Source organism: Neovison vison, chromosome 14 (assembly GCF_020171115.1).
Source record: "Neovison vison isolate M4711 chromosome 14, ASM_NN_V1, whole genome shotgun sequence".
Taxonomy (NCBI): Eukaryota; Metazoa; Chordata; class Mammalia; order Carnivora; family Mustelidae; genus Neogale; species Neogale vison.
This window is the reverse complement of record NC_058104.1, coordinates 2242991-2267647: the sequence shown is the minus strand read 5'-3', so window position 1 is coordinate 2267647 and position 24657 is coordinate 2242991. Positions and strand designations below refer to the sequence as shown.

Here is a 24657-nt window from a genome sequence, read left to right as displayed (position 1 = left end):
ACTACAAAGAGCACACGCGATTCTGGCTTCCAGCCAAAACATTACCGTCTGCAGTAAAGTGGAGTGGTTCTCAAAAGTAACTGTGACCCCAGGGCAACCGAGGCCTGTAATGAACACGTGACTACGGATCACGACAGAACCCTAGCTGGTACTCCTCCACTCCCATGGCACACACAGGATGAGGTGGGCCTCTCTGGGCCTGGAGAAGCTACCCTAGCCCCACCACACTGGGACAACTCCTTTCTACGTCCTCAGACATGTCCTGGAGACCCGAGGTGACAAAGCTCCAGAGGGAGAATTCCAGGAGCTACACGGCCCATGCTCTGAGCACCCATGTCTCCTCCGTGAGCTTTGTGTCTCTCGTGCCCTGCTTCCCCACCTGCAAGGTGCAGGTCACCACAGACTCCCTCCAAAGGACAACACACCCCAAATGGGTCAATTCAGGCAAAGCACTTAGAGGAAGTGACTTCCAGGTGACCACTCACTCCGCAGCTCAGTGACCTGGAACACAGCCCAGTGGGTACAGGAGTTGCTGGACGTTTTCTGCAAGTCACAAAAGCAGTGAGAACCTCACCTTCTGCACAGAGGGCGGTGGGATCCTGACAGCCCAGGGCTTTTTATGGGACTGAGGGTCTATAAGTGGCCCACCCCTTGAAGTCCCAGCAAACATGCACAGAGCCCAGGACCATGAGGGCCTGAGAGCTGATGCAGACGCAGGAAAAAGGCATGTGACTTCCCTGCCCACTCGTGGGAAGGAACTTTGTGATCACCCCACGGACTGGACCCCACATCAGCATGAAAGACGGTGGGCAGTGGCCACACTGGATTTGAAAACCCACCTCAACCAGCCCTGGAAATCATACAGAGCAAACCAAATACCACCGGAAGAAATGGAAAAAAAAAAAAATAGGTTAACAATGGAGTGCACTTGTTTTGCAACATCAAGTAATAAGAAATAGTTGCAGCCCCAAAGTTCAGGAAAGCCTGACACCAAAGAAACACAGTATTGTCCTTGGTGGCCCCAAAGAGAAAGCAATCAGCTGAAGACTATCTCCCTCTTCTGTGGAAATGCAAACTCTTACGACCTGGAGTCAAGGCACCAAACACCCATGTTGTAAGCTCAACAAACAGATATAAGCCATTCCCCAGCTAGTTATATATAGAGACCTACTTACAGGGAACGATGGATACACAGTTAACACTGTTTACAGCGACCAAGGGATAAACAGTGACCAACGGATACACAGTTACACTATTACAGGGACCTATGTATACACAGTCACACTATTTAGAGGGACCTATGGATACACAGTCTCACTATCTACAGGGACCTTCGGATACAGTTACACTATTTTCAGGGAATGGATACATAGTTACACTATTTACAGGGACCTATGACATAACTACGCTATTTATAGGGAGCTCCTGATTGATACACATAATGCTGCTTAGAGAAAGATGCCAATACACAGTTATTACGCTACCTTGAGGAAAGCCATTTCATCTGTGACACAAGGAAGGCTCTGTCTTCTCCCCCCCTTCCCTATCTCAAGCAAGCTGAGACCCTGTCCCAGTCAGGGCAGTGGTATTGTTTTTCACTGGAATCCATTCTGCCCTCACTTCCTGCAGCCAGGTCTCTTCTAAGTGCTGACCTAGCACCCTGCCTCCTCCCCTGGCAGAGCCCAGTTCTGCTGGGTCCCCATGTCCAATGCTGTGACATGCTGACCCCACCCAGCTTCCGGAGGGGCCCGTTACACTCAGCTGGCCCTGACACTGAATGGACAGATTGGTTCTTGGCTGGAGGAGGGTCCCTTTGTCTCTCCTCACACCCTTGTTACAACTCAGGGAGATATGCAGAGGATAAAAGCTGGCAAGGAAGGTGAAAGAGACGTCCCCGGGCAGGCAGTGTGCCTCGCCTGGACCCTGGTCCAAGACATCATGGACACGCACCTAAATGGGGCCTTCGGTCCCAGCCCCTAAAGCCCCAAAGGGTACCAACATCCTGCTGAGAAGGATGCCCAGGGCCACTCCCTCTCACCTCTCTGCCCCCTCAGGACTCCCACAACAGGTGCTAAGCAGCTCTAACCTTTCTGTGGATGAACAGGCATTGTGACCCTTCCAGTCCACAGGCGTACATGCGCCTGAAGGCAAACTGCACCAGGAGCCGCACGAGTTGAAGGTTACAGCATATTGTAGACCATCTGGCAATAAGCACACGAAAATATGCTCTCCATCACTAATCGTGAGGGGAAAAGAAGTCAAAACCACAATGAGACACCATTTCACACCCATTAGGACGGCTATAAATCAACAAACAAAAGCCAGAAAAAAGCGTTGGGAGAACCTAGAGAAACGGAAAACTTTATGCATTGTTGCTGGGCATTGAAGACGGTCCAGTCACTGTGGAGAACAGTTTGGTGCCTCTTCAGTGAGCTACCAGTAGAGCTGCGGTGGGCCCAGCAATCCCACTCCCTGGTCTACACCCACACCCAAAACAAGCGATGCTGGACTCAGAGACGTGCATCTTCATGTTCAAGCAGCACCAGCCACAGCAGCTGAGAGGTGCCAACACCCCAGGTGTCCATCGATGGATGAAAAAACACACCAAATACGGCCCATCCACACCACGCGTGCCGCTCGGCCTCAGAAAGGAGTGGAGCATTGACACATGCTCCTGCAGGGGCGGCCTGAGATACACCACACTCAAGGGAGGAGGTCGGCACAATGGTCATGGCTTCTGCTTCTATGAAGCACCGAGTAGACACAGTCACACTGAGAGAAAGAGGTTATCAGAAGTGGGGGGGCAGGGGGGAGTGGGGGCATTACTGCTCAATTCTGCTCAGGATGCTAAAAAGTTTTGGTTGGTGGCAATAGTTGCTTTACACTGGGAACATACTTAATGCATCTGAACTCCACCACAAAAATGGTTGCAATGGCAAATTCTGTGTTACACTATCTTTTACAAAATACTTGAAAAATAACATAACCTACCAAAAAACACTGAACACTCAAATGAAGGAATTACATTGTATGTGAGTTCTGGCTCAATAATACTGTTGAAAAATAAAACGAGGGGCGCCTGGGTGGTGCAGTCAGTTAAGTGTCCAACTCCTGGTTTCAACTCAGATTGTGATCTCAGGGGCATGAGATTGAGCCCCATGTCAGGCTCTGTGTTCAGTGCAGAGTCTGCTTAAGATTCTGCACCCCCCATGCCCCTCCCACTCATGCTCTCTAAAATAAATAAATCTTTTAAAAAATTTAAAAACCAAAGTACCTTGGGAGAAAACTCAAGTGTGCTTATGGTTGGCAGGCCGGACAGTGCCAGAGAACAGTGTCCCTGGATCTGGGCCCGGAGGCCAGCTGGGTGACCTCGAGCAGGTAACACAACTTCCCAACCGCAGGGGCCGTGCAAGCCACGGATGTGAAGGATGGAACGAGATGGTGTGTGGACAGTAGGAGGGGCACACACACGTGCTTCACGCATGTAACCATCAGGACAGCAGAGGCCACGCCACCACACGACCAGCTTTTCAGTCCTTGGCCACCCAGGCCACTTTGTATCCTGCCGGCTATGAGGCAGGGGCACTTTCTAACCACCCAGGGGACTTCACCACCTACCACTGCTCCTCCCACCCCATGTAGCCAGAAGCATGAACTCCCTCCTCACTTGTCTCCTCCCCCGGGAGGGGGCCTGCCCACTGTGGCCTTTGCTCTGCTCCCCACTGCTGTCAGAATTTGTGAAGTTCTAGTGGCCTCAGACCCACAACGCGGCCTCTAAGCTGACTTCCACCAACACAAAAGCCAGTAATCTCATCTCTGCCTGTCTCTCTCCACAGGTCCCAAGGCCCAACAGAGTGATTACCCGGATTCGTCCTTCCCTCCCGGGTCGGGTACCCCAACCACTGTGGTTTGTCAAGTAAATGTGCCTCCCTGGATCGGCATGTGACCGACGCCTCTGAAACTGTGGTGAAGGCGTGGCCAGACTGTTTGCCCAAGAGGATACAGCGCTCTTCCATATTGTTCACAATCAAGAATAATAAATACATTAAAACAGTTCAACTCTCCCCAGTTTCTCAGAGACATGAACTAAGAACACCTTGGGACTGAAAACCATAAAAACATGTTTGTTGTAACAACGCAACAGTTTCAAAAAAGAAAAAGAAGTGAGTTCCAAACAGCATGTTTTTGGTGGAGAGGAGAAGCTCCTGTTACCTGAGGGACGTCGTCAAAGAGCCTCTGAGCGAAGTGAGGAAGCACATCGTCTACCGACTTGGCGCTGCCGAACTGGATCACGGCGCCCGTGGCCTCGGTGACAGCCACTCGCACCTTCCAGTGCTGGTGGGAGATGCTCTGCATCAGGGGGCCGATCAGGGACTCCGACTGCATGTGGAAGTGGTCTGTGAGACAGGGGAGGATACCTGTTACCAGACTTGCTCCCCGTGGGCCTTGGCCTAGCCCGGCGCCATGTGCTCACAGGAGGACAGGCCCCCTGTGCCCTGGAACTTCTTCTCCGTATCCAGGTTCTTGCTGTAGGCACAGTACTCAGCTCAGGCCTGCCAAAGCACAGCTTTGTACCCCTGGCACTGGGAGAGGCACAGGACAGGCATGTGACCCAAACAGCGCCAAAGGGAAAAGGCTGAGGGCTTGACCCCATCTCAGCTGGAGGCAGGAGCTGTGAGGAAGAGTCTGAAGTTGGTAACAGTGGCACTGGGTGCCTGAGAGGGACGCAGACCAAAGTGAAGAAACAGCCTAGAGGACGCTGTTCAAGTCCCCACATCAGGTGTGCCTGAAGCCAGACACCAGGCGCTACCACAGAGAGCAGGGCCAACACTGCTTTGGGTAAAGCCATTCCACTTTCTACTTGTAGGGGCCTCCCAGAAAGTCAGAACCAGAATGTCCCTGAGAGTCCTGGTCTTGGAGTTCTAACCTCAGTTCTGCCGCTGCCTGAGACCCATCCATAATATGGCTATTTCAGGGACGCTTTGGTTGACTTCTTTAACCCTGAGGTCCTCAGATCAAGGCAGGATGTTAAGCTACTACTACCCAGTGTGATGGGGGTCCAGCACAGGCCCCTCACCAGAAGAGGGCAGAGCAGGGAGATGGTTTGGTTTCCTTGGGTCTCCTGTCCACCAAAACCTCCTTCTCCCTCATCCCTCACCCAGTTCAACAGGAAATCCTGCCAGCTCCATGTTCAACATCAATCCATTTTCCTCCGTCTCTATTAGCAGACTGCTCACCCCCACCCAAGGCCAAACTACCCGTCATCTAAATATGGATTAATTATGACCCCAACCAACTTCATTTCTTCTTGTCATCTTCGTAATCAACTCTCTATGAGCACAAGAGCAATCTTTTAAAACTCTGAATCTCAACCTCTCACTCCCCTTCTCCACACCCTCCACAGGCTCCCCACTGCACTTAATAATTTCAAACCCCCAGCAGCTTCCCCCTGCCCACCCTCCTTCCCTCTGGCCACCTTGACCTCCTTTTTGCTTCTCAGATCTACCAAGCTTATTTCTCAAAGCTGGGTTCCACCTGACAACAGATCACTGATCTTCAACTTAGTTGTCATCTTGCAGGAACCCTTCCCAGAGGCCTCCTACCAATGCACATCCCAGCCCGAGGCAGCAAGGAGAGTTAAGCGGGGCAAGATCCTGCAGAAATGGCTACTTAGAAAAAGGGACTGTCCTGATCAGATTAGTTTTTGTTTTTGTTTTTAAATAACGGAGAATGGATTAAAGGAAAACAGGACAGATGCGGCCTCTCTCCATTTAGGACAGCGATCCAACCCAAACAGGGAAGACAGGTAGGCTCTGTGGAGAAAGGGGGATAAAACGTTTAGGACTGCAGCAGTATTTGGCGAGGGGCAGTTACGGAAACGCACCGCATCCCAGACCCTCTTAGCAATTTCTGCCACGGTTTCCACGAATCTGCATTTTGAGAACCACCGGATGGAGGAGAGCAGCGGCTGATGCCGAGGTCCAGAAGGAGCCCACAGGGGGCGACCGCCCCTCCACCTCCCCGCGCCCCCATTCCCGACCCCAGCAAGAGGAGGGCACCTGGCGTGGCACGCGCCAGGCTGGCGGCACAGTCGCAGCTCTCGCGGCGCACGGCAGCGAAGGGGTCGAGAAGAGTGCAGCGCAGCGCGCGCACCGCATCGTCCAGATGGGGCGCGAGCGCGGGGCCCCCCAGGCGCACGGCCAGGCTGAGCAGCTGCACGAGTGCCAGGCGCAGCTCCTCGCAGGCTTCCGGCTGCCGGCCGCGCGCGGACTCGGGTCCCGCCAGGCGCGCGGCGAGCGCGGGCAGCAGGCGCGGCAGTGCGTCGCGGGGCCGCGCGGCGCGCCGCAGGCCCAGGTCCAGCAGGTGCACCGCCAGCGCGCGGCAGCCCTCGGCCGGGTCTGCCAGGCAGCGCAGCAGGCGCGGCAGGAGCAGGCGCGCCCACGGGCCCTGGAAGGCGGCGGCCGCGGCAGCGGGGTCGGCGTCGGGCGCCTCGGGCCACGCCGCTTCGAGCGCGCGCTGCAGCGCCTCGAGCGCGCGCCGCCGGCCCAGCTTGCTGTCGGCTTCCAGCCCGGGCAACAGGCGGCTCAGGGCGCGGCTCAGCTCCGCTGCCTCGGCCGTCTCAGACGTCTCGGCCGCCTCGGCCGGCCCCGGGGGAGCCGAGGCTTCCGCAGCCACCAGTGCCGCCATCTTCCGCGCGTTGCCCGTCGCCCGGGGAGACCGGCGCTTTCACGACGGCCGCGGTGCGGTTTACGGCTCCTCTTCCGGTTGGCTCCTTACACAACTTTATTGGCAGCTCCGGGCACGGACAGGATACATCCGGGGTGGGTTGGGGGCGGGGAACCGGAAGCCCCGTAGTCCCTGCGGGCTGAGGGCTCAGCCTAGCGACCCGAGGCACGCCTCGGAAGTGTATGGTCCTGAGGGAGTCAATGGCATAGGAGTTTGGTGTGGGCAGGTAAGGCTCGCCTGTGAAATGCCAACACAGGTGATTGACAAGGGTTGGTGAAGTTAGCTCCGCAGAGGCGGTGGCGGGAGACTTGTCGGGGTCTGAGGGCAGGCAGGGGCGAGAGACCTGGGGTGAGGGTCCTGCATTGAATTGTGCTTCCCAAAGTTCGTGCATCGGAATCCTAACCCCCAGGGCTTCAGAATGTGACCTTATTTGGAGATAGGGCCCTTCCAGGGCTGATCGAGGTAGAAATAGGGCATTGGGAGCCCTAGTCCAATGTGACAGTGCCCTTCTAAAAGGGGGGGCTTAGGAAGGGGCCGCAGCATACAGGGAGAATGCCACGTGAACGCGGATGGCGGTCTGCAGGTCAGAGAGAGCAGCCTGGAGCAGACTGCCCCTTGCAGCCCCAGGAGGCACCAGCCCCTGCAGATGCCTTGATCTCGGGCTTCCGGCCTCCAGACCGAGGAAATCAGCAACCGGTCTGTCCGGGAACCGATACCTGGGGCGCCCTGATGCTGTTCCAGGAGGCGAGGCCAGGGACCCAGAGGAGAGTAGGGATGGGAGCCAGGAGGTGCATGGGTCAGGCCACTGGGGGCCTTTTTCTTAAGTTACGGGAGACAGGAGGAAGGCTTCCTTGGTGAGAAGGTTGGCCCCATCAGGTTTGCTTCGCTGCAGGGAGACTGGCTAACTGGGGTCCTCAGGACTGGCTGGTGGCATCACAGTGGGTTCTGTGGGTTTTCCTGTTTTCTCTTACAGGTTTCCAGAACAGGTGCCGGAGAGGTCTGCAGCTCAAGCCGGAACTGCCTGCAGGCCACTGTGAGTTTCACTAAAGTAGTCCATGATCTTGCTGCCTCCACGTCCACGAAGTATGGCCAGGTAGCCTGCAGAGCCTCTGGACCAGCACCAGCCCCTGCTGTGAGCACACGTCCTAGATAAAGCCTGCAGAGTCACAGTAAGTCAAGTTCTTGATGTCACTCTCCTACAGCCCTTGAGGTAAGCACCTACCCCTGCTGCCCAGGGCCCACCCCATGTGCCTCTTATATAAAGCCCCTGCAAAGCTTATCAAAGCCCTGCTCTTTCTGGTTTGAATTGACCGATCCGGCCTTAGCCCAGAAACCCCAAAGCAGTCCATCCACAGATGCTCTCTCTGCCTGAACCCTGCGTGGATCTCCCTGTATGCTCTAACCACACCCTGCCTTGATCTCCCCATGCTGTGCCATGTATACCTTCAGGACCTCTGAGTCGTGAGTTTCTCTATTCTGCTTTCTCACCCGGTCTTTGTTGACACCCCAGGCTTCACTTAATGAATGTCTATTTAACAGGGTCATGGCACAGGCAAGAGAACCACAAGAAAAGCCTCCTCTTTCTGGCTGTAGGACTGGGAAAGGGGAGACCCAGGAGAGACCTGGTGGGGAGCCACACCCACACCCCACAGAATGCACTGGCATCAAAGCCCCTTCAGGCCCACCAGCTCTTGCAGTGGTGGTGGGCAGTGCCCTGCATAGGGGCAGAGTCTGTGCAGCCCAGTGTCTTCTGGCTTTCCACTTGCCACCCAGCAGGTGCTGCTCCACTCTCCCAACAGCCGCAGCAGTGCCCAGAAGAAGAAAGCAGACCAGGAGAGCATTGCCAGACTCACTGGCACCATGAGCCACAAAAGTAGGCCAGATCTGCATGCTAGACCTAAATAGGGCAACTTTCTGCCAAAATAACAGATTTCAGTAACGTCAGAAGTCTGCTGACACAATACGCAAAATGTTGAGGACATATTCAGAAATCACTTTTCCTATCAGGGGCCAGGAAAACTGCTCTTTGGAGCAAAAGACAATGAACTGACATATGCCAAGGTAGGCGTTAAGATAAATGCCAATGCAGGCGTTAGAATGACCTGACAAGGATTTTAAGCAGTCATCATAAAAATGGCTTTTAAAAATCATTCATGAAGTCTTGGGGCGCCTGGGGGGCTCAGTCAGTTGAGCACTGACACTTGCTTTTGGCTCAGGCCGTTATCTCGTGGGGTGTGGGATTGAGCTCCACATCAGGCTCTGGGCTCAGCCAGGAGTCTGCTTGAGGATTCTTTCCCTCTGCCCCTCCCCTCTCTCTTATGTACGCATGCTCTTTCTCTCTCACTCTTTCTAAAATAAATCTTTTTTAAAAATTGTTGAGTCTTTTGAGACAAATTTTAAAAAAAGAAAGTTGCAGCAAAGAAGTAATAACTATAAAAAGAAACCAGATGGAAATCATAGAACTTAAAATTACAAGAGCCAAGCTTGTATTGCATCCATCAGTGGACACAGTGTTCCTTGTACCTTTGGATGGACACAACAGCAGAGGGGAGACAGGGAATAGAATCAGGGAACTTGAAGGTTGAACAACAGTGTTTACTCAGTCTGACAGATCAGATGGACCAGACAGAAGGAAAAGAGCTGAAAGACCTTCAGGACAGTGATGCATGTCACCAGGGTTCTAGAAAAAGAGGAGGAAGAACATGGGCTGAAGATACCGTTAAAAGAAATAATGGCTGAGACCGCCCCAGATCTGGCGAGTGACAGAAACACAGGTTAAAGAAGGTGAGCAACCCCAAAGTAAACTAAGACCTCTAGAAACCCACACCAAGACACAGCACAGCTAAACTTCTGAAAACTGAAGACGGGAGAAAAAATGGTCATTGTAGCTACAGAGAAACTGCATCACCCATGGAGGGGTGCCAACGTGGATGGACAGCAGGCATCTCGTCCTAAGTCACGGGCCGGGAAGGATGTGGCACATTGTGCAAGTGTTGAAAGGGGAGTGAGGCCCAGCAGCCTCAAGAATGAGGGAGGAAGAGGGTGGCACCTGGGTGGCTCAGTGGATTAAAGCCTCTGCCTTTGGCTCAGGTCATGATCCCAGGGTCCTGGGATCGAGCCCCGCATCAGGCTCTCTGCTCAAAAATCATTCATGAAGTCATGAAGTCAGTGGGGAGCCTGCTTCCTCCTCTCTCTCTCTGCCTGCCTCTCTGCCTACTTGTGATCTCTCTCTCTCTGTCAAATAAGTAAATAAAATCTTTAAAAAAAAAAAGAATGAGGGAGGAGGAGAGACTTCCAGATAGGCAGACAAGTAGGATCGTTGCTAGCAGACTTGCCCTTGGTGAATGATGAAAGGAAACTCTCCAGAAGGGAAGACAGTTGTAACAAGAAGGCAGGGACCCTCAGAAAATGACAGGAGGGGGGTGAACGCGGCAGGAAACATGACTGACCGTCTTTGTAGGATTCCTTAGTCACGGCGGACAGCTGAAGTATGAGTAGTAACACTGACGCAGTGCTCAGTGCACGCGGAGGGAATATTTATGATAATTAGATCTGAAAAGCGGGAAGGGGGAAGGCATAGAAGTGGCAGTAAGGTTTCTTCACTGCGCTCGATGTGACCTAGCTCTCAGAGCAGGGGACTCCTAAGTGCCACGTGTATGGTGGTGTCTAGAGAAGCCACTAAGGAAACTGAACAGCAATACAAGCAAAAACATTATGGGGAATTCCGAAGACTATTGCAGGATCTCACAGAGCACAAGAGAGGGAACAAACACAAGTAACGAAACGAACTCCTGAATGGAGGCCCTAATACGTCAATGATGACTTTAAACATAAATGGTATAAACACACCAGTTAGAAGACCTAAGTGGCAGAGTGAGTAGGAACTGTGACCCGGCACTACATTGTCTAACACAGGCTAGAATTCACTCCCCCCACGATGACATGGGTGGATTGAAAATAGAAGGATGGGAAAGGATATAGCGTATAAATACTACTTTTTAAAAAGCAGACTGTAGAGGTGCCTGGGTGGCTCAGTGGGTTAAAGCCTCTGCCTTCAGCTCAGGTTATGATCCCAGGGTCCTAGGATCGAGCCCCGCATCGGGCTCTCTGCCCAGCGGGGAGCCTGCTTCCTCCTCTCTCTCTCTGCCTGCCTCTCTGCCTACTTGTGATCTCTGTCTGTCAAGTAAGTGAATAAAATCTTCTTTAAATTAAAAAATAAAAGCAGACTCTGTTAATACCAGCCAAAGTGGACTTCAGAGCCAAGAAAATGGCTCGGAACAAAGAGGGACATTACCTGACAATGAAGCGATCAATCCACCAGGAAGATCTAGCCATCCCACATACACGAAGACTTTATATGAGGATGTCCCTAATCGTTCCCTAACCGTTCTCAGCAATTGCTAGAATTACTAGACAGACACTCAGCAAGAACATAGAACACCGCCATCAGCCGGCAGGATCAATGAACATTTGAGGAAACCTGCACCCAACCATAGCAGAATATACATTGTTTTCCAGTGCCTGTGAAACAGACTCCAGGAGAGACCAAATCCTGGGCCAATGGAAAGGATCGAAATCATACAGGGTATGTCCTTCAATGAAAATGCAAGCACACTGAAAATCAGCAGAGGACCAGAAAAGCTTCAAATGTGGAATTTCAACAACACGGTTCGACCCAGAAACGAAGGAACGAACTGCGGATAGACAGGACAGCCTGGCGACTGGAGGGAATTATGCCAAGTCAGATGATCGCTGAAGGGGGACTGTAGCATGGCGCCATGTACATGATGTTCATGACAAACAGCTTCGTGTTCTCGGGGGTCAGGGGTGGGGCTAGGTGTGCATAAATGCAGCTGTAGAGCAGCTGAGTGTGGTGATAGATGGTATTTAGGCGTCTTGGTGATGATGGTGGCTGGACAGACATTTAGGTTTTTTTTTTTTTAAAGATTGATTGATTGATTGATTAGAGTGTGAGTTGGGGGAGGGGGGAGAGGGAGAGAGAGAGAGGATCCCCAAGCAGACTGTGCTGAGTGTGGAGCCAGACACGGGGCATGATCTCATGACCCTGAGATCCTGACCTCAGCTGAATCCAAGAGCCAGATGCTTAACTGATTGAGCCACCCAGGCGCCCCTCTAAGTGTTGATTTTTCTTTTTAAAGATTTCATTTATTTATTTAACAGAGACACAGCAAGAGAGGGAACACAAGCAGGGGAAGTGGGAAAGGGAGAAGCAGGCTCCCTGCCCAGCAGGGAGCCCAATGTGGGACTTGATCTCAGGACCCTGGGATCATGACCCAAGCTGAAGGCAGATGCCTAATGACTGAGCCATCCAGGCACCCCAAGTGTTGATTTTTTAACCCAGTAGCAAAATATACGGACAAGGGGCGCCTGGGTGGCTCAGTGGGTTAAAGCCTCTGCCTTCGGCTCAGGTCATGATCCCAGCGTCCTGGGATGGAGCCCCACATCAGGCTCCCTGCCCAGCGGGGAGCCTGTTCCCCCTCCCCGGCCTGCCTCTCTGTCTACTTGTGATCTCTCTCTGTCAAATAAATTTAAAATATATATACGTGTATATATATATATATATATATATATATATACATACAATATACATACAGACAAATCCAAACCCAGTAAGAGAAAGAGAACAGTGGAGGTTAGAACAGAAACACCCCAAACAGATCACATAACCTCCTTAATCCCTCCCCAAGTACAAGAAATGGAGGATTCCTAGGAAAACGTGATTTACTAAAACTTATGCAAGAAGAAATAGGCAGGAGAGTCCAGTGTCTGGTAAAGAAACCGCCTTTGTGATTTAAAAGCTTCCCATGATAGAGGCTGGAAGGATAGCTGGACAGCTATTTATTAACTTACAAACACTTTCCTGGAAAATAACTCTCATCCTAGACTCTTTCTGACAACCGAAAGAGGGAACATCTCCCAATCCCTTTTGTGAGGCCAGCGTCACAGTGACGGATAATACACAAAAGGAATGTTACAGATCGACCTCTTTCATTGGACACAGGTGCACAAATCTTCAACAAAATATCAACCAGTTCAGCCTGGTGATAAGGAATTTTAAAAGGATACATTGAGTTTACTCCAGGAATATGAGGTTAATTTAACATAAATTACTGTTGGGGCGCCTGGGTGGCTCAGTGGGTTAAAGCCTCTGCCTTCGGCGCAGGCTGTGATGTCAGGGTCCTGGGATCGTTGAGCCCTGCATCGGGCTTCTGCTCAGCGGGAGCATGTTTCCCTTTGACTCTCTGCCTGCTTGTGATCTCTGTCTGTCTAATAAATAAATAAACTCTTAAAAAAAGAGAAATTACTCTAATTTACTGCATTAAGAAAAAAACTGAAGGAGAAAAATCACAGGATCATCTCAATAGATGCAGAAAGAGCATTTGATGCAACAGGACACCTGTTCACCACAGCAGTTTGGCAGAGGAGGACCAGAAGGCACATCCGCAAATACCCCACAGCAAATGTCCTATTAGATGCAGTGGGTGGGTTCCAAAGAGAGCTGCTGACGTTTCTCCCACGCCCGTAGATGGATCCAGCCTTGAGTGGAATTTGAGCTGGCTTGCAGACTCCCCAGGAGCCCCGGCACAAGGCAGAAAGGGTGCTGGGTGGTTTCTCTGCCCCGCATAGAGGAGAGGGGCAGACCCTCACACCCGTGGGGAGGGCTATCACCAAAAAGACAACACAACAAAACGACCACCAGAAACTAACAAGCACTGGCAAAGACAAGAGAAATTGGAAGCTTGTTCCAGTTGCTGGTGGGGAGGTAAAATGGTGCAGCTGCTGCGGGAAGTAGCCTGGCGGCTCCTGAGACAAACAAGCCTGGGGTTCCCGTGTGACCCAGCAAATCTGTGTCCCCTTAGGCTGCCAGATACCTGCGCACTTGTGCTCACTGCAGCCGAGAGGCAGAAGCGTCCTGAGTGGCCCTCATGATGACAGAAACACAATGTGGTCGGTCACACGATGGGCTGTCCTTTAGCCTTAGGAGGGAGGGGCCGCCATGGCCTGTGACGGGTGTGGACCTCAGAAACATGCTCAGTGAAGAAGCCGGACATCGGAGACTGTATCCTACATTCTCCTTCCGTGGGGCCCCTGACTATGACACGGTGGCCGGGGCAGTGACTTTCTTCTGGGATGTCTAGATGCCAGAGGCTGTTTCAATGTGGGAGAAGGCAGAGCCCCCCCTACTCAATGAGTTTGGGGAGGAGCTAGCAGACCCCTCGCCGGCCCCACCTGCTCGCAGCCACAGACATGCCTCCCCAGAGGACGATGTATTCCAGCTCTCTGAGCTGAGTCTGGCGTTTCCATCACTTCCTAGCCCTGGACACTTAGAATCACTGGGCTGACACTGGGTTTGTACCTTAACATAACCCTAGAACTTTGGAATTCTCTCTCCTTGAGCCAAAATGTGATGCAGCTGTCCAAATGTGTACCACGGGAGAGACAGAACTTCCTCTGCCGAAGGAATAAATACTAAAGAGCTGGGAGAGGTAAGGAAAGGGGATTTCCATATCTGCACCGGAGTCTTGCTTGTTCGGTGTTCTGGTGACACAGACTTTAAAGTGTGTCATATAAGTCAGTGTAATAAACTGATTTTAGCAGATAGCACGTAGCTGGTTCATTCATTCATCATCTCATCCAACAAGTATTTGTGGGGCGTTGAACATTTCCGGGCATCCTGGGAGGCACTGGGACACTGCAGTGAGTCAAAGCCGATGCAGTCACTTCTCACGCAGTTGATGGCTGGGAGGGGAGGTCACTGACCAAATGATGACACTGACGGGGCCCTCAAGCAGTGCAACGTGGTGTGGAGGGACTCTGGAAGTAGGGTCCGAGGCCCAGGAGCTCAGCGGGCACAGAGGAAGGGAGTGCTGATCTGGGACCTCAGTTGGCTTGAAGATGTCACTGGCTTTGACCTGTCCTGAGGGGCGAGTCAGGAGGCAGCGGGAGGGCTGGGAGGCGGTGGGGCCTGTGGGCAGGACCTGAGTTCCTTTGCAGAACCCTGCAGCCACTCGGGGCGGAGGGGGAGGGTGACGTTGCGGGCGCTCCGGGTCTCTGGCTTGGGCCTGGTGGAAGGCTGGGGCCTCGCTGGGAGGCAGCTCTCTACACAGCGACACGGGCTTCCTTGGTGGGCAGCTCTAAAGGCACCCAGTGCTGCATTTTAAATCTAGCCTCAGGATGCCTGTGTCGTCACTGGCTCTGCAGCCACACGGGCCCTCGGGGGAAGCTGAGGAGAGGGTCACAAGCCTGGAGCTCGTGGGAAGCCCACTGCTCTTGGGCCCTGCTGGTTGGGCCTCGCACTTCATGAACTGGGAGCCTTGAAGACTCCCGGCGCCTGGGGGCTCAGGCATTCTGTCCGGTAAGGGGCTGTGGTCAGCATCTGGTGTATACTTGTTCACGAAGTCACCTCGTTTTGGTGTGGGCCCTTCCCTGTTCTGGTGGAGGGGTGGGTGCCTGAGCTCAAAGCTTCCCTCACCACTGGCTCTCACTTCCTTGGTGAAACTGTCCCTGAGGTTTTGGGGGATTCTGTGGTGTGAACTGGGTTCTTGATGTTCCCAGTTCACCGATTAGTATTCTTGGTTCCGGTTAGTCAGTGATGACTCTCCTGTCCTCTTTCAGGCTCCCAGAATTTTGTTATGGTCTCCTCTGGGTCCTTCCAGTCCTTGGGGGCGTGCCTTTAGAAACAAAATCCCTTTGGGGATCCTAGCTAGTGGGTGACCTCCGGCTCAGGTCATGATCCCGGGGTCCTGGGATCAAGTCCCATGTTGGGCTCCCTGCTCAGCGGGGAGCCTGCTTCTCCCTCTCCCTCTGTCCCTGTCTCCACTCGTGTTCTCTGTCAAATAAATAAGAGAAATCTTTTTAAAAACCCCTTTATTGTGATTTTAATGTGGTTTGTGGAGTTAATAATGGGTATCTTGAATTCCTTTGTCTTTTCCAGGAAGATATTAAAAATTTAATAGAAAATTACTCTTGAATAGGTAATACATGCATTTGGCATACAATTGGGACAGCACTTGGGACACAGTCCCTTTGGACTGCTGCCCTCCCTCCCCCTCAGGCTACCTCTTTCCTTCAGGTCTGTCTAGAGGTATCCTATGCCCTATGCCTGAATCCACATAAATCCAGATTGTAGAGTCAACTCTCTCTCTCTCTCTTTCTTTTAAGATATTATATATTTATTTTAGAGAGACAGCCCGGGAGCTGTGGGGAGGAGCAGAGGGAGAGGGACAAGACTCAGCTCAGAGCTAGACGTGGGATTCAGTTCCACGACCCTCAGACCATGACCTGAGCCAAAACCAAGAGTCAGACCCTCAGCTGACTGTGCCCCCAGGCGCCCTGTGAAGCCACCTCTTCAGTGGTGGCATACACGCCAAGTTTCCTACTGTGGTTTTTGTGTTTTTTCACTTAGGAACATACGGTGGAGACAGGCTAGGCTTGGTCCAGCCAGTGCGGCCGCGTCTCTGTGAACAGTGGGGGCTCTCCCTGGTCGGCAGCCCCCCCCGCCCCCAAAGACAGACACATTCAACCTCAAGCAGAAACATGCATAAGCAGGAACAGTCACTGGAATATTGACTTTTTATCATGAGACGCTGGAGTTGCTGGGCTGTGTCTTTAACTCTGTGCAGGAGGTTCCTCCGCACGGGGGTCGCTGAGGCTCCATGGGAGCCCCGTGTTGGTGAGGCCTGTTTCCTGCGCCCTGCCCGCACAGACGTGCCTGCCTAAGGGGACGCGTGCCAGCCTGCCAGGTGGCCCAGGGCCCCTCTGTGTACGTTAAATTTGCACTACTCTTGGTTTGCATGAAGCTGGGCATCTTCCTGCCAAGGAAGCCCTTTGTGACAGGCCGTCGTGAATCTACTTCTTGTTTTGTTTTTATTTTGAACGTGTGAGAGCTTTTGTGCACAAAGTTTTCATGTTTATGGAGTACGTGGATTTGTATATTCATGGCCCCTCAATATCCTGGTAGGACTCAAAAGGCCTTCTGTGTCCCGAGATCCTAGGACGTTTCCCAACGCTGCCTCCGTGACTTTGGTAGTTAAATTCCGGATCCATTTGAAGTTTATCTGTACAAAGAGGCACACGTGACTTTTTTTTTAGTTCTCCCCAAAGTAATTACCGAATTATTATTTTCCCCGCAAACATGTAATGCCACCTTTACCACATACGAATTCCCTATAAATTTTGGTTTGGGTTTATTTCTGGACTCTTTGTTCTGATCCCTTAAGGTCTGTCCGCTCCTGTGCCAGATTCATAACACTTTTTTTCCTTTATGTTTCCATATGTTTCCATATGTTTCCCTATGTTTTCACATATGGCCTTCCTGAGTGCTCAGGCCTCCTCCCATCTAGGTCTGTTCAGAAGGACCACAGACTTATCTCCCTCACGGCTCTGGAGGCTGGTGTCCCAGACGAGGAAGCTGGGCCCTCGTCTCCACTGCACTGTCCCCTTTCTGTGTCCACGCGCAGCTGCAGAGGCAAGGGCATGCTCTGGGGTCTCTGGCATGAGGCCCCCCCCCCCCCCGCCGACCGACTCACCTGAAGGCCCCCTCCCGACACCCCACACAGGGGGTTAGGATTTAGCAGGAGTTTTGGGGTGACATGGCGTTTTGCCCATCGCATTCTTGCCACGGTTTCCTCCTTGTCCAGACACGGGGCTGGGCCTTTCCTTGGATTCCCCTGTGACAGCTCTCAGGAACTGCGTGACGGTCACCACAAACTTAGGGGCTTAAAACCTCACACACAGAGGCTCTCGCGGTGTCTGCAGATCGGAAGTCTGGGTCCCCTAGCTGCTACACACGGGGCAGCACTGGGTTCTCCCCGGATCCTCCACGGGGTGTCTGCTTCAGGGAGCGCTATTGGCACATGGCCACCAGGGGCCACACCCCAAGGCCACCCCAGGGAGCACGCATGATCAGAATGCGCTGACATACGGTGGCTATATGGAAGTGAAATTTTGCATCCCAGACTTACCTGGTGAGCCGTTGTGAAAGGTGAAAATTAGCACTGTTCTTACCACGGCTCCTGCTGCCTCCTCCGGGAATTTCTCACCGATGGCCTCTTCTTTCAGAGGCATGGGGGTGGAGGAGTGGTTCCCGCCTCTCCCCTGGCCTTGTGTTCCTCCGCAGCTCACCTCTCTCTTCCCCTGTGGCCTCGTTTTCAGCATCCCTCCAGGGCAGGCCTGTGTGTCCCAGGGAAGGGACTCCGAGGTCTCCTTGAGGAACGGCTGTGGCCCTGACAATAGTAACCAGTGGTGTTCACGGCCACTGGGTCCCTGACGCGGGCGCTCCTCCCCATACCCCCAGCCTCAGCCAAAAGCTGCACTGGAGTAGTGCCCACCTGTTGGACTGAGATCTCACGAGATTTGGACTGGGATCTCATGAGATTTGGAAGTGCCCACATGGCACCTCTTCCAGGAAGGTCCTGGTATCCTGTTGTCACTCCAGGCTAGGTGCTGCTCTCCACATCAAGCCAACAGACTCACACAGTGCAGCATTTGCCAGGAGAGCTACAAAGTACGGGGAGTCCACCTGGTCTGGAGGTGCGGTGCAGAAGGAGCCCTCAGGTTGAATCTTGGGGGTAAACTGGAGTTGGCAGAGGTAGGAGTCTGTGGGTGGGCAGTGGCTGGGAGAGAATGCGGCTTTGAAGCTGGGTCTTCACAAGGCTTGGCTGCCCCGGTTCTGGGGTGAAATAAAGACACCCGGAGCTGGGCAATGTGACTGCCTCCTGCTGGGGAACACAAGAGGGCTGAGCACATGGGATGGTTCTTCCCTGTGGGTTTAGGGGATGTTCTCAGACAAGCACGGTTTACTGGTCACCTGACACCTGTGGTATGTTTTTGATGGAAGGATGCGGCTGCTCAGACATCCTACAAAAGCCGGGGTTTGTCACTGTCAGAGTGGAGGCGACCTAGCCAGGAATGCCCGCATGGTGGACCCCACGGCTTCCCCTCCAGCTCTGTGAGGGCCATTCCTCACGTAAGGGGCTGGCTACCAGTAGTCCAGCCAGCTTCCCTGCTGACCCCTGACCTCCCCACACATTGAGGGCAAGGGCAGGGGAAGCAGAAAGGAGTTCCCAGTCTGTCTGCCTGAGTGTGACCTGTTCCTTCACCATCACACAGACAGGTGGGAGTGGGGCCAGTCTCAGCCCTGTGGCAGGGGCCGGCGGAGCGGGGCAGCCACGCTGCGGTCTGTCTGCTTCAGTGGACGTGGGACTGTGGGACAGGGGACTATAGGCTAGGTTATTGTGGACAGGGGAGTATGGGAGAGCTGAACAGATACTGTCTGCTTCCCCTTCAAGGCCCAAGCTCCCTATCCCCTCTGCTGGTGCACCACCCCTCTGTGGAAAGGGTGGGGACCCCCAAGTGATTGAGAAGAAGTTTCTGCCACCACCTGCCAGAATGTGGGCAAAGCATGATGTTGGGCAACAGGAAGAAGGTCAGTCCCCTTTCTGCAGGTCTGGTCTTGTAGATTAGGGAGTCAACCCAGGGGCTCCACAGGCCTTCATGACCTCTTGGATGTTGGAGGATGGTGGGAAGAATTCAGCATGACCCACTGATTTCCCACTGGGGCATTGGGGTGATGCTGGAGCCCTGATCCAAGAAAAGGAATTCAGCTCCCTTCTCCGGGGCTGGCCTGGGGCCCTCTGGCCTCCTCTTGCGGCCCTGAGCTGGAGGGTGGAGGCTTGCAGACAGTGGCTGAACCTGCCAGGGGTGAGCAGTGGGGGGTCCTGGCCATCACCCTGAGGCTCCACCAGCTGCAGCAGCCAGGACAAGCTATCACAGGGTCTCCAGTGCAGGGGTGAGGAGGTGTGAGCGGGTGGTGGAGGGCAGAGGTGGCGGCCTGTGCATGAAAACCTGGGGCTTTGTCCACCTCAATGAGGCCTGCCCAGGCTTGCTTCAGGTGCGTGGGGTCCTTGGGGAGGCCAGGGAGGGGGTGGGGGAGGGGCGCAGGGGTGAGCTGCGGGTGGGGGGGGGAGCTGTCTGTCGGTGCGCAGATGGAGGGACGCTGAGGGGCGGGAAGCAGAGGAGGAAGGGGGGTGGGGAGGCCCGATGCGGGGGCGGGGAGGGGGCGCGCGGGAGGGGACAGGGCCAGGCCGGGTGCAGGGGGGTGTGGGGGTTGGTCGGCGCGTCGCGGGGGCGGGTGGAGGGCGGCGCCGCTGCAGTGCGGGGACCCGCTCGCCCGCCGTCCCCGCGTCCCTGCCGCGTCCCCGCGCAGCTTCCTCGGTCTTCGGGCGCCGCGCATCCAGGTACGCCGGGCTGGGATGGGGTCTGCGATGGGATCCCCGGCCTGCGCGGGCAAGGGGCTGAGCTCGGCCGGCCAAGAGGCCCGGGGAAATGCGGGCCTTTGGGGAGCCCCCGCCCCCTTGGCCGAACCGGGGCTCGCGGCGCAGTCGTGGCGAGGAGCGGAGGCCGGGGGCTCAAGGGCCGGAGGCGCCGGGGCCTGGGGCAGGGAGGCAGGGGCTGGGGGCGCGGGGCCTAGAGAGGCGGCTGGGGGCGCCCAGAGGCCAGGGGCAGGGCGCGGGGCCGGGGGAGGGGGCGCGGCTTTGGGGCCTTCCTGGCGACTGGGAGCCCGGACCTGGGTCCCTGAGGCGCGCAGCCCCGTTCCTGAGCCGTCATTGTGACTTAGCTGCGAGCGCTGGCTGACAACCCGAGGCCCTGCCATTGTTCTCCATGGACCATCCTTCCACAAGGCTCTTTAGCGGGGTTTCAACTGTTTGCCTTGTTTTCTTTCTGTTCCTGCCGAGCAGGATACCGGGGCCCTGGAACAGCACCTCTCCATCTCCCTGGTTCCCACAGTTGTTCCTAAAAAGGGAGGAGGGTTAGTGGCAACTGAGACCATGTAAGAGCTGGGCTGGGCGCATGGCCCTTGGGACCCCCACCCCCACCCCGGGTCCCCGCTCTTCTCCTGCAGATTTCTCAGAGACCAGGGCTTTGCTCAGCCCTACAAATCTGTTCTTCCTCCAAGCCCACAAAGATCTGGGAGGTAAGACTTTGCGCTGTCACGTTCAGGATTACAGACCCATGACCACAGACCCTGGGACCATGTCCCAGCACTCAGTGGATGAGACTACAACGGCCCGCCTTGGGGGCCTGTGGGATCCCACCTCCCAGAGCGCCCCCCTGATGTGCATTCCCCCCGCTCCAGGCAGCCAGAAGTGGGGTCACCATGGCGTCCCCATCGTCCTACCAGGCGGAGGAGGACGAGAGCCTGAAGGGATGTGAGCTCTATGTTCAGAAGCATGGCGTTCAGCAGGTCCTCAAAGACTGCATTGTGCACCTGTGTGTCTCCAAGCCTGATAGGCCCATGAAGTTCCTGCGCGAACACTTCGAGAAGCTGGAGAAGGTCAGTGACAGCCACCGCCTGCTTCCCCCGGGGCAGGTGTGCTGGGCCGCGGCGACTTGCACCTGCTCCCCGGGCCTTGCTGGCTCTTCTGGGGAGTGTGGAGAAAGCAGCCGTCCGTGGGGGCCTGGTCTTGCCTCACACGTTCCAGGGCTTGGCCTTCCCGGTCACAGGCCCTCTCTGTCCCCCTGCACTGGGGCAGGCCCTACGGCGTGCAGAGCCTGGGGAAGAGCTGCTGGGGCCCACTGACAGTGGAGGGGGGCAGAGATGGGGACTGGGTGTCATTAGGTGGCACTGGCGTTTGGGAGGGAAGAGCGTAGCTGTGGTGGGGCATGCAATGGGGGACATTTGAGACCTGATTCCCTGGTAATGTGCACATGGGAGGCGGGGGGTACAGGCAGAGAAGAATGCGCCTCAGACTCGTGCAGTGTGGGGAACACACGCCCATCCACGCCTCTCTTCTGAGACGTACCCCCCCCCATTCCTCCGTGAATGATGGTGCTTTTCCCTTCCTGGTTCATCGGCAGGAGGACGGGCTCAGAGCAGGAGGGGTCTGAGCCCCTTGGCCACCTGTTCCTCCATGGCAGGCTTCCTCTTTCTGGGGGTACAGCTCTGTTCCTGTGAGAGGCAGAGCCTGCAGCGGGGTATCTGTCCACGTAACTTGGACGCTCCAAAGCGGATGGTGGGGGCTGAGAGAAGCACGGGCCTGGGGCCGAGGCTACATATTATCCCCGGGGACAGATGGCTCTGAGCCCCCCAGAACCTAAAGTCCCTGAGAGCCCATGGGTGTCTCCTCTGCCTTCATGATGGCTTGCCCCGCGAGCTGCCCCAGAGTGTCTATGATGGGGGCGCAGGAAGGCTCTTTCACTGTGGGTGCGGTGGAGCCTGGGGTCTTGGGCCCCAGGAGCTGGGGCCCCGGGGGAGGGGCAGAGTCCCAAGCAGCACCCCCTGCCACCCATGAGGCCAGCCGAGTGGCCAGGATGCCCGGAAGGGGGGACTTCTCAGCGTGTGTGACAGCAGGAAGCATTTATGCACGGCCCGATAAAGCCCTGGGAGGATGTTGCTGGGCCGCACAGACCAGCGGGGATGGCCCAGCTCCCGGTGTGCTGTCCTGCAAGGCCACGTGCCGCCACCAGCCCTCAGGCCTTGGTGAGTGACTTCTTCACCGCAGGCTGTTTATTTATTTGTTTGTTTTTTAAAAGATTTTATTTATTTATTTGACAGACAGATCACAAGTAGGCAGAGAGGCAGGCAGAGAGAGAGGGGGAAGCAGGCTCCCTGCTGAGCAGAGAGCCTGATGCGGGGCTCGATCCCAGGGCCCTGAGATCATGACCTGAGCCGAAGGCAGAGGCTTAACCCCACTGAGCCACCCAGGCGCCCCACCACAGGCCGTTTAAAAGGGCCAGACGTGAGGGGGTAGAATAGCCCTTACCCTCCAGCCAAGCACAGGTGGGGCTTCTTCCCGGGACATCGGCTGAGGCTTGTGCAGTCCTTGGTCCTTGCAAGGACGCCCGTTAGATGCTGGAGGAAAGCGCCTGCCCCCCTACCCTGGTGGACCCCCCGACGTTTCTCTAGCAACTTCCTTAGCACGCACAGGCGTGTGGACGTGGGTGGTTGTGGCGTGTGCGCATCTCTGGTCTGGCTCTCCTCCTTAGCATCACTGTGTGACGTCTGCACGGGTCACATTTACCATTTGGGCCACTTCGAAGTGTCTGCGTTCTCCTCAGTGGCATTGTTACGGTGTCTGTGGCCATAAAACCATGTGGGGTCACGGATTTGCCTTTATCTGCATTGTTCTCTGATTGATGGTCTTCAGGTTTTTCGTTTTCTACAGAAAGCACTTCAAGGCCAAGGACTGATTTGTGGGAGGAAGAACACTGACGCCGTCAGGGCGCGTGCTCTGGGGCCAGGGTCTGGCTCATTTCCATGGCTCTAGAGCCCTGTTGCCCCTTTACTCCCAGAGATGGAATGAGTTTGTGCCCCCCCCGCCCCCCTGCAGGAGTTGTGCTGTTTTCCTGAATCTGCGCCAACATCCGCTTCTCTCCCAGTTGTTCTTGTGCTACCTTGTGGGTACAGACACGTCCTGGCCGCACTGGGGGCTCCTTCCCTCCTGGTGGCCCGGCACCTTCCCCGGACGCTGGCTCCAGGGGCATCACACGAGGAGCCAGACTAAGGTTCTGGTCTTTAGTGGAAACGAAAGTTACGCTGTATTTCGCTTTCAGAATGAGCAGACACATCGGAGAAGAGAGACCCGAGGCCACTCCCCTCTCCCGTTAAAGTTCTTTGAACTCAAATACTCTGGAACTTGTGCTCGGTGGTGTGCAACTGTATGGGTTCTGACAGGTGTATCGTGTTGTCTGCCTGCTGCCGTCCCCTGCCTCCTGCCCTTGCTGACCAAACCATCCTGTCCGTGTATCTCCTGGCAACTGCTCAAGTGTCTGCAGTTCTGCGTGTTTCCAGAACATTCCATCAGGGGAGGCCTATGGCATGTAGCCTTTCAGTCCGGCTTCCTTCCCTTCCGAGGGCACCTGAGATTCGTGCTGGTTTTGCGTGCGTCACGAGCGAGCATTGTTCTACTGTGTGCACCAGTTGCCGTCTGCTCTTCCCACGCCCAGCGGAGGGACCTCTGGATCACTTCTGGTTTCTGGCGATGACCAGGCCGCTGTCGGCATGTGTTTGTCTTCCTGATTTTTGTGTGAAATGTAGGTTTTTAACTGGAGAAAGTGTCTGGGTTGTAGGGTAAGCGCACGTTTGACTTGGTAACGAATGGCCCGCAGCACCGTCTTTGTTCCAACCAGCTGCGGCTCTTGGCCCTAAGACTGCCAGCACCCGATACTGCCAGCTCCCGAAAATTTGAGCCATTCTGATGGATCCGTGGGGCCCTTCTGCTGGCTGTCTTGCTCATTTTCTCATGACTGAGGACGTGGTCATTGTCACGATGGCAACGCTTAGTGGCCATCCACGTGTCTCTTTGGGGAGGTGCCTGTCAAGGTCTTCTGTCTGTGTGTCTTGCCAGGCTCTTCTCCTACCGTTGGGCTCAGGATTGCTTTATGTATTCACCCCATACCCTCACCTCCACGGATGTGAGTTGTGACCGTCCCTGCTTTGCAAACACCTTCTGTCCGTCCATGGCCTGTCTTCTCATGGGCTCACCAGTGTCTTTATGGAGTGAAAGTTTCTGCTTTTGAGGTCAGGTTTATCCGTGTATATACTTATTAATGAATTGTGCTGTTGTGCATAAGTTAGTGGAAGCGCTCTGCACTGACTCCTCTGCCAGCGGCCGGCTTTGCCTGGGGGCCCTCGCCGTCTGGCTCCTTCTGTCCTTGTGGGAGCTCTCAATGTTTTCCCACGTCATTCTTCTCCAAGAGGGTTTCGTTTGCTCCTTTCCAGGTGTATTTTAGAGTGATCTCAGTGAGATGGCTCAGGAAATCCTCTTGGGTTGTTGAGTGGGCTTACACTGAGCACATAAATCAGTCAGAGGAGAATGGAGAACAATCTTGAATCTTCACTTGGGGAACAGAGATTAGCTTTTCATTTACCTAGGTCTGTGGTGTCTCTTCTGTGAGAGAAAGGCTTTC

General features: G+C 54.7%; 2 protein-coding genes across 6 annotated transcripts in view; one reads left to right on the top strand and one right to left on the bottom strand.

The window, feature by feature from the left end:
* The window catches only part of DNAAF5 (dynein axonemal assembly factor 5), a 45109-nt gene extending 38422 nt beyond the window's left edge, over positions 1-6687 (bottom strand). The window contains exons 1-2 of the mRNA XM_044232763.1: positions 6060-6687; positions 4213-4397 (exon numbers count right to left, since the gene is read on the bottom strand). Of these exons, the coding sequence (XP_044088698.1) occupies positions 4213-4397; positions 6060-6687 (813 nt within the window). The remainder of the gene's footprint in view (positions 1-4212; positions 4398-6059) is intronic.
* Positions 6688-6849: 162 nt separating this feature from the next.
* The window catches only part of PRKAR1B (protein kinase cAMP-dependent type I regulatory subunit beta), a 79933-nt gene continuing 62125 nt past the window's right edge, over positions 6850-24657 (top strand). Inside the window, exons 1-3 of one of the 5 annotated variants that reach the window (XM_044232941.1) lie at positions 6850-6952; positions 7700-7895; positions 20885-21082. In XM_044232941.1, coding sequence (XP_044088876.1) covers positions 20906-21082 — 177 coding nt within the window. In that variant the 5' untranslated portion in view covers positions 6850-6952; positions 7700-7895; positions 20885-20905. Of the gene's footprint in view, positions 6953-7699; positions 7896-19586; positions 19640-19912; positions 19986-20701; positions 20723-20884; positions 21083-24657 lie in introns of those variants that run through there. The other 4 variants (XM_044232944.1, XM_044232942.1, XM_044232946.1 and 1 more) reach the window with 4 other exon arrangements.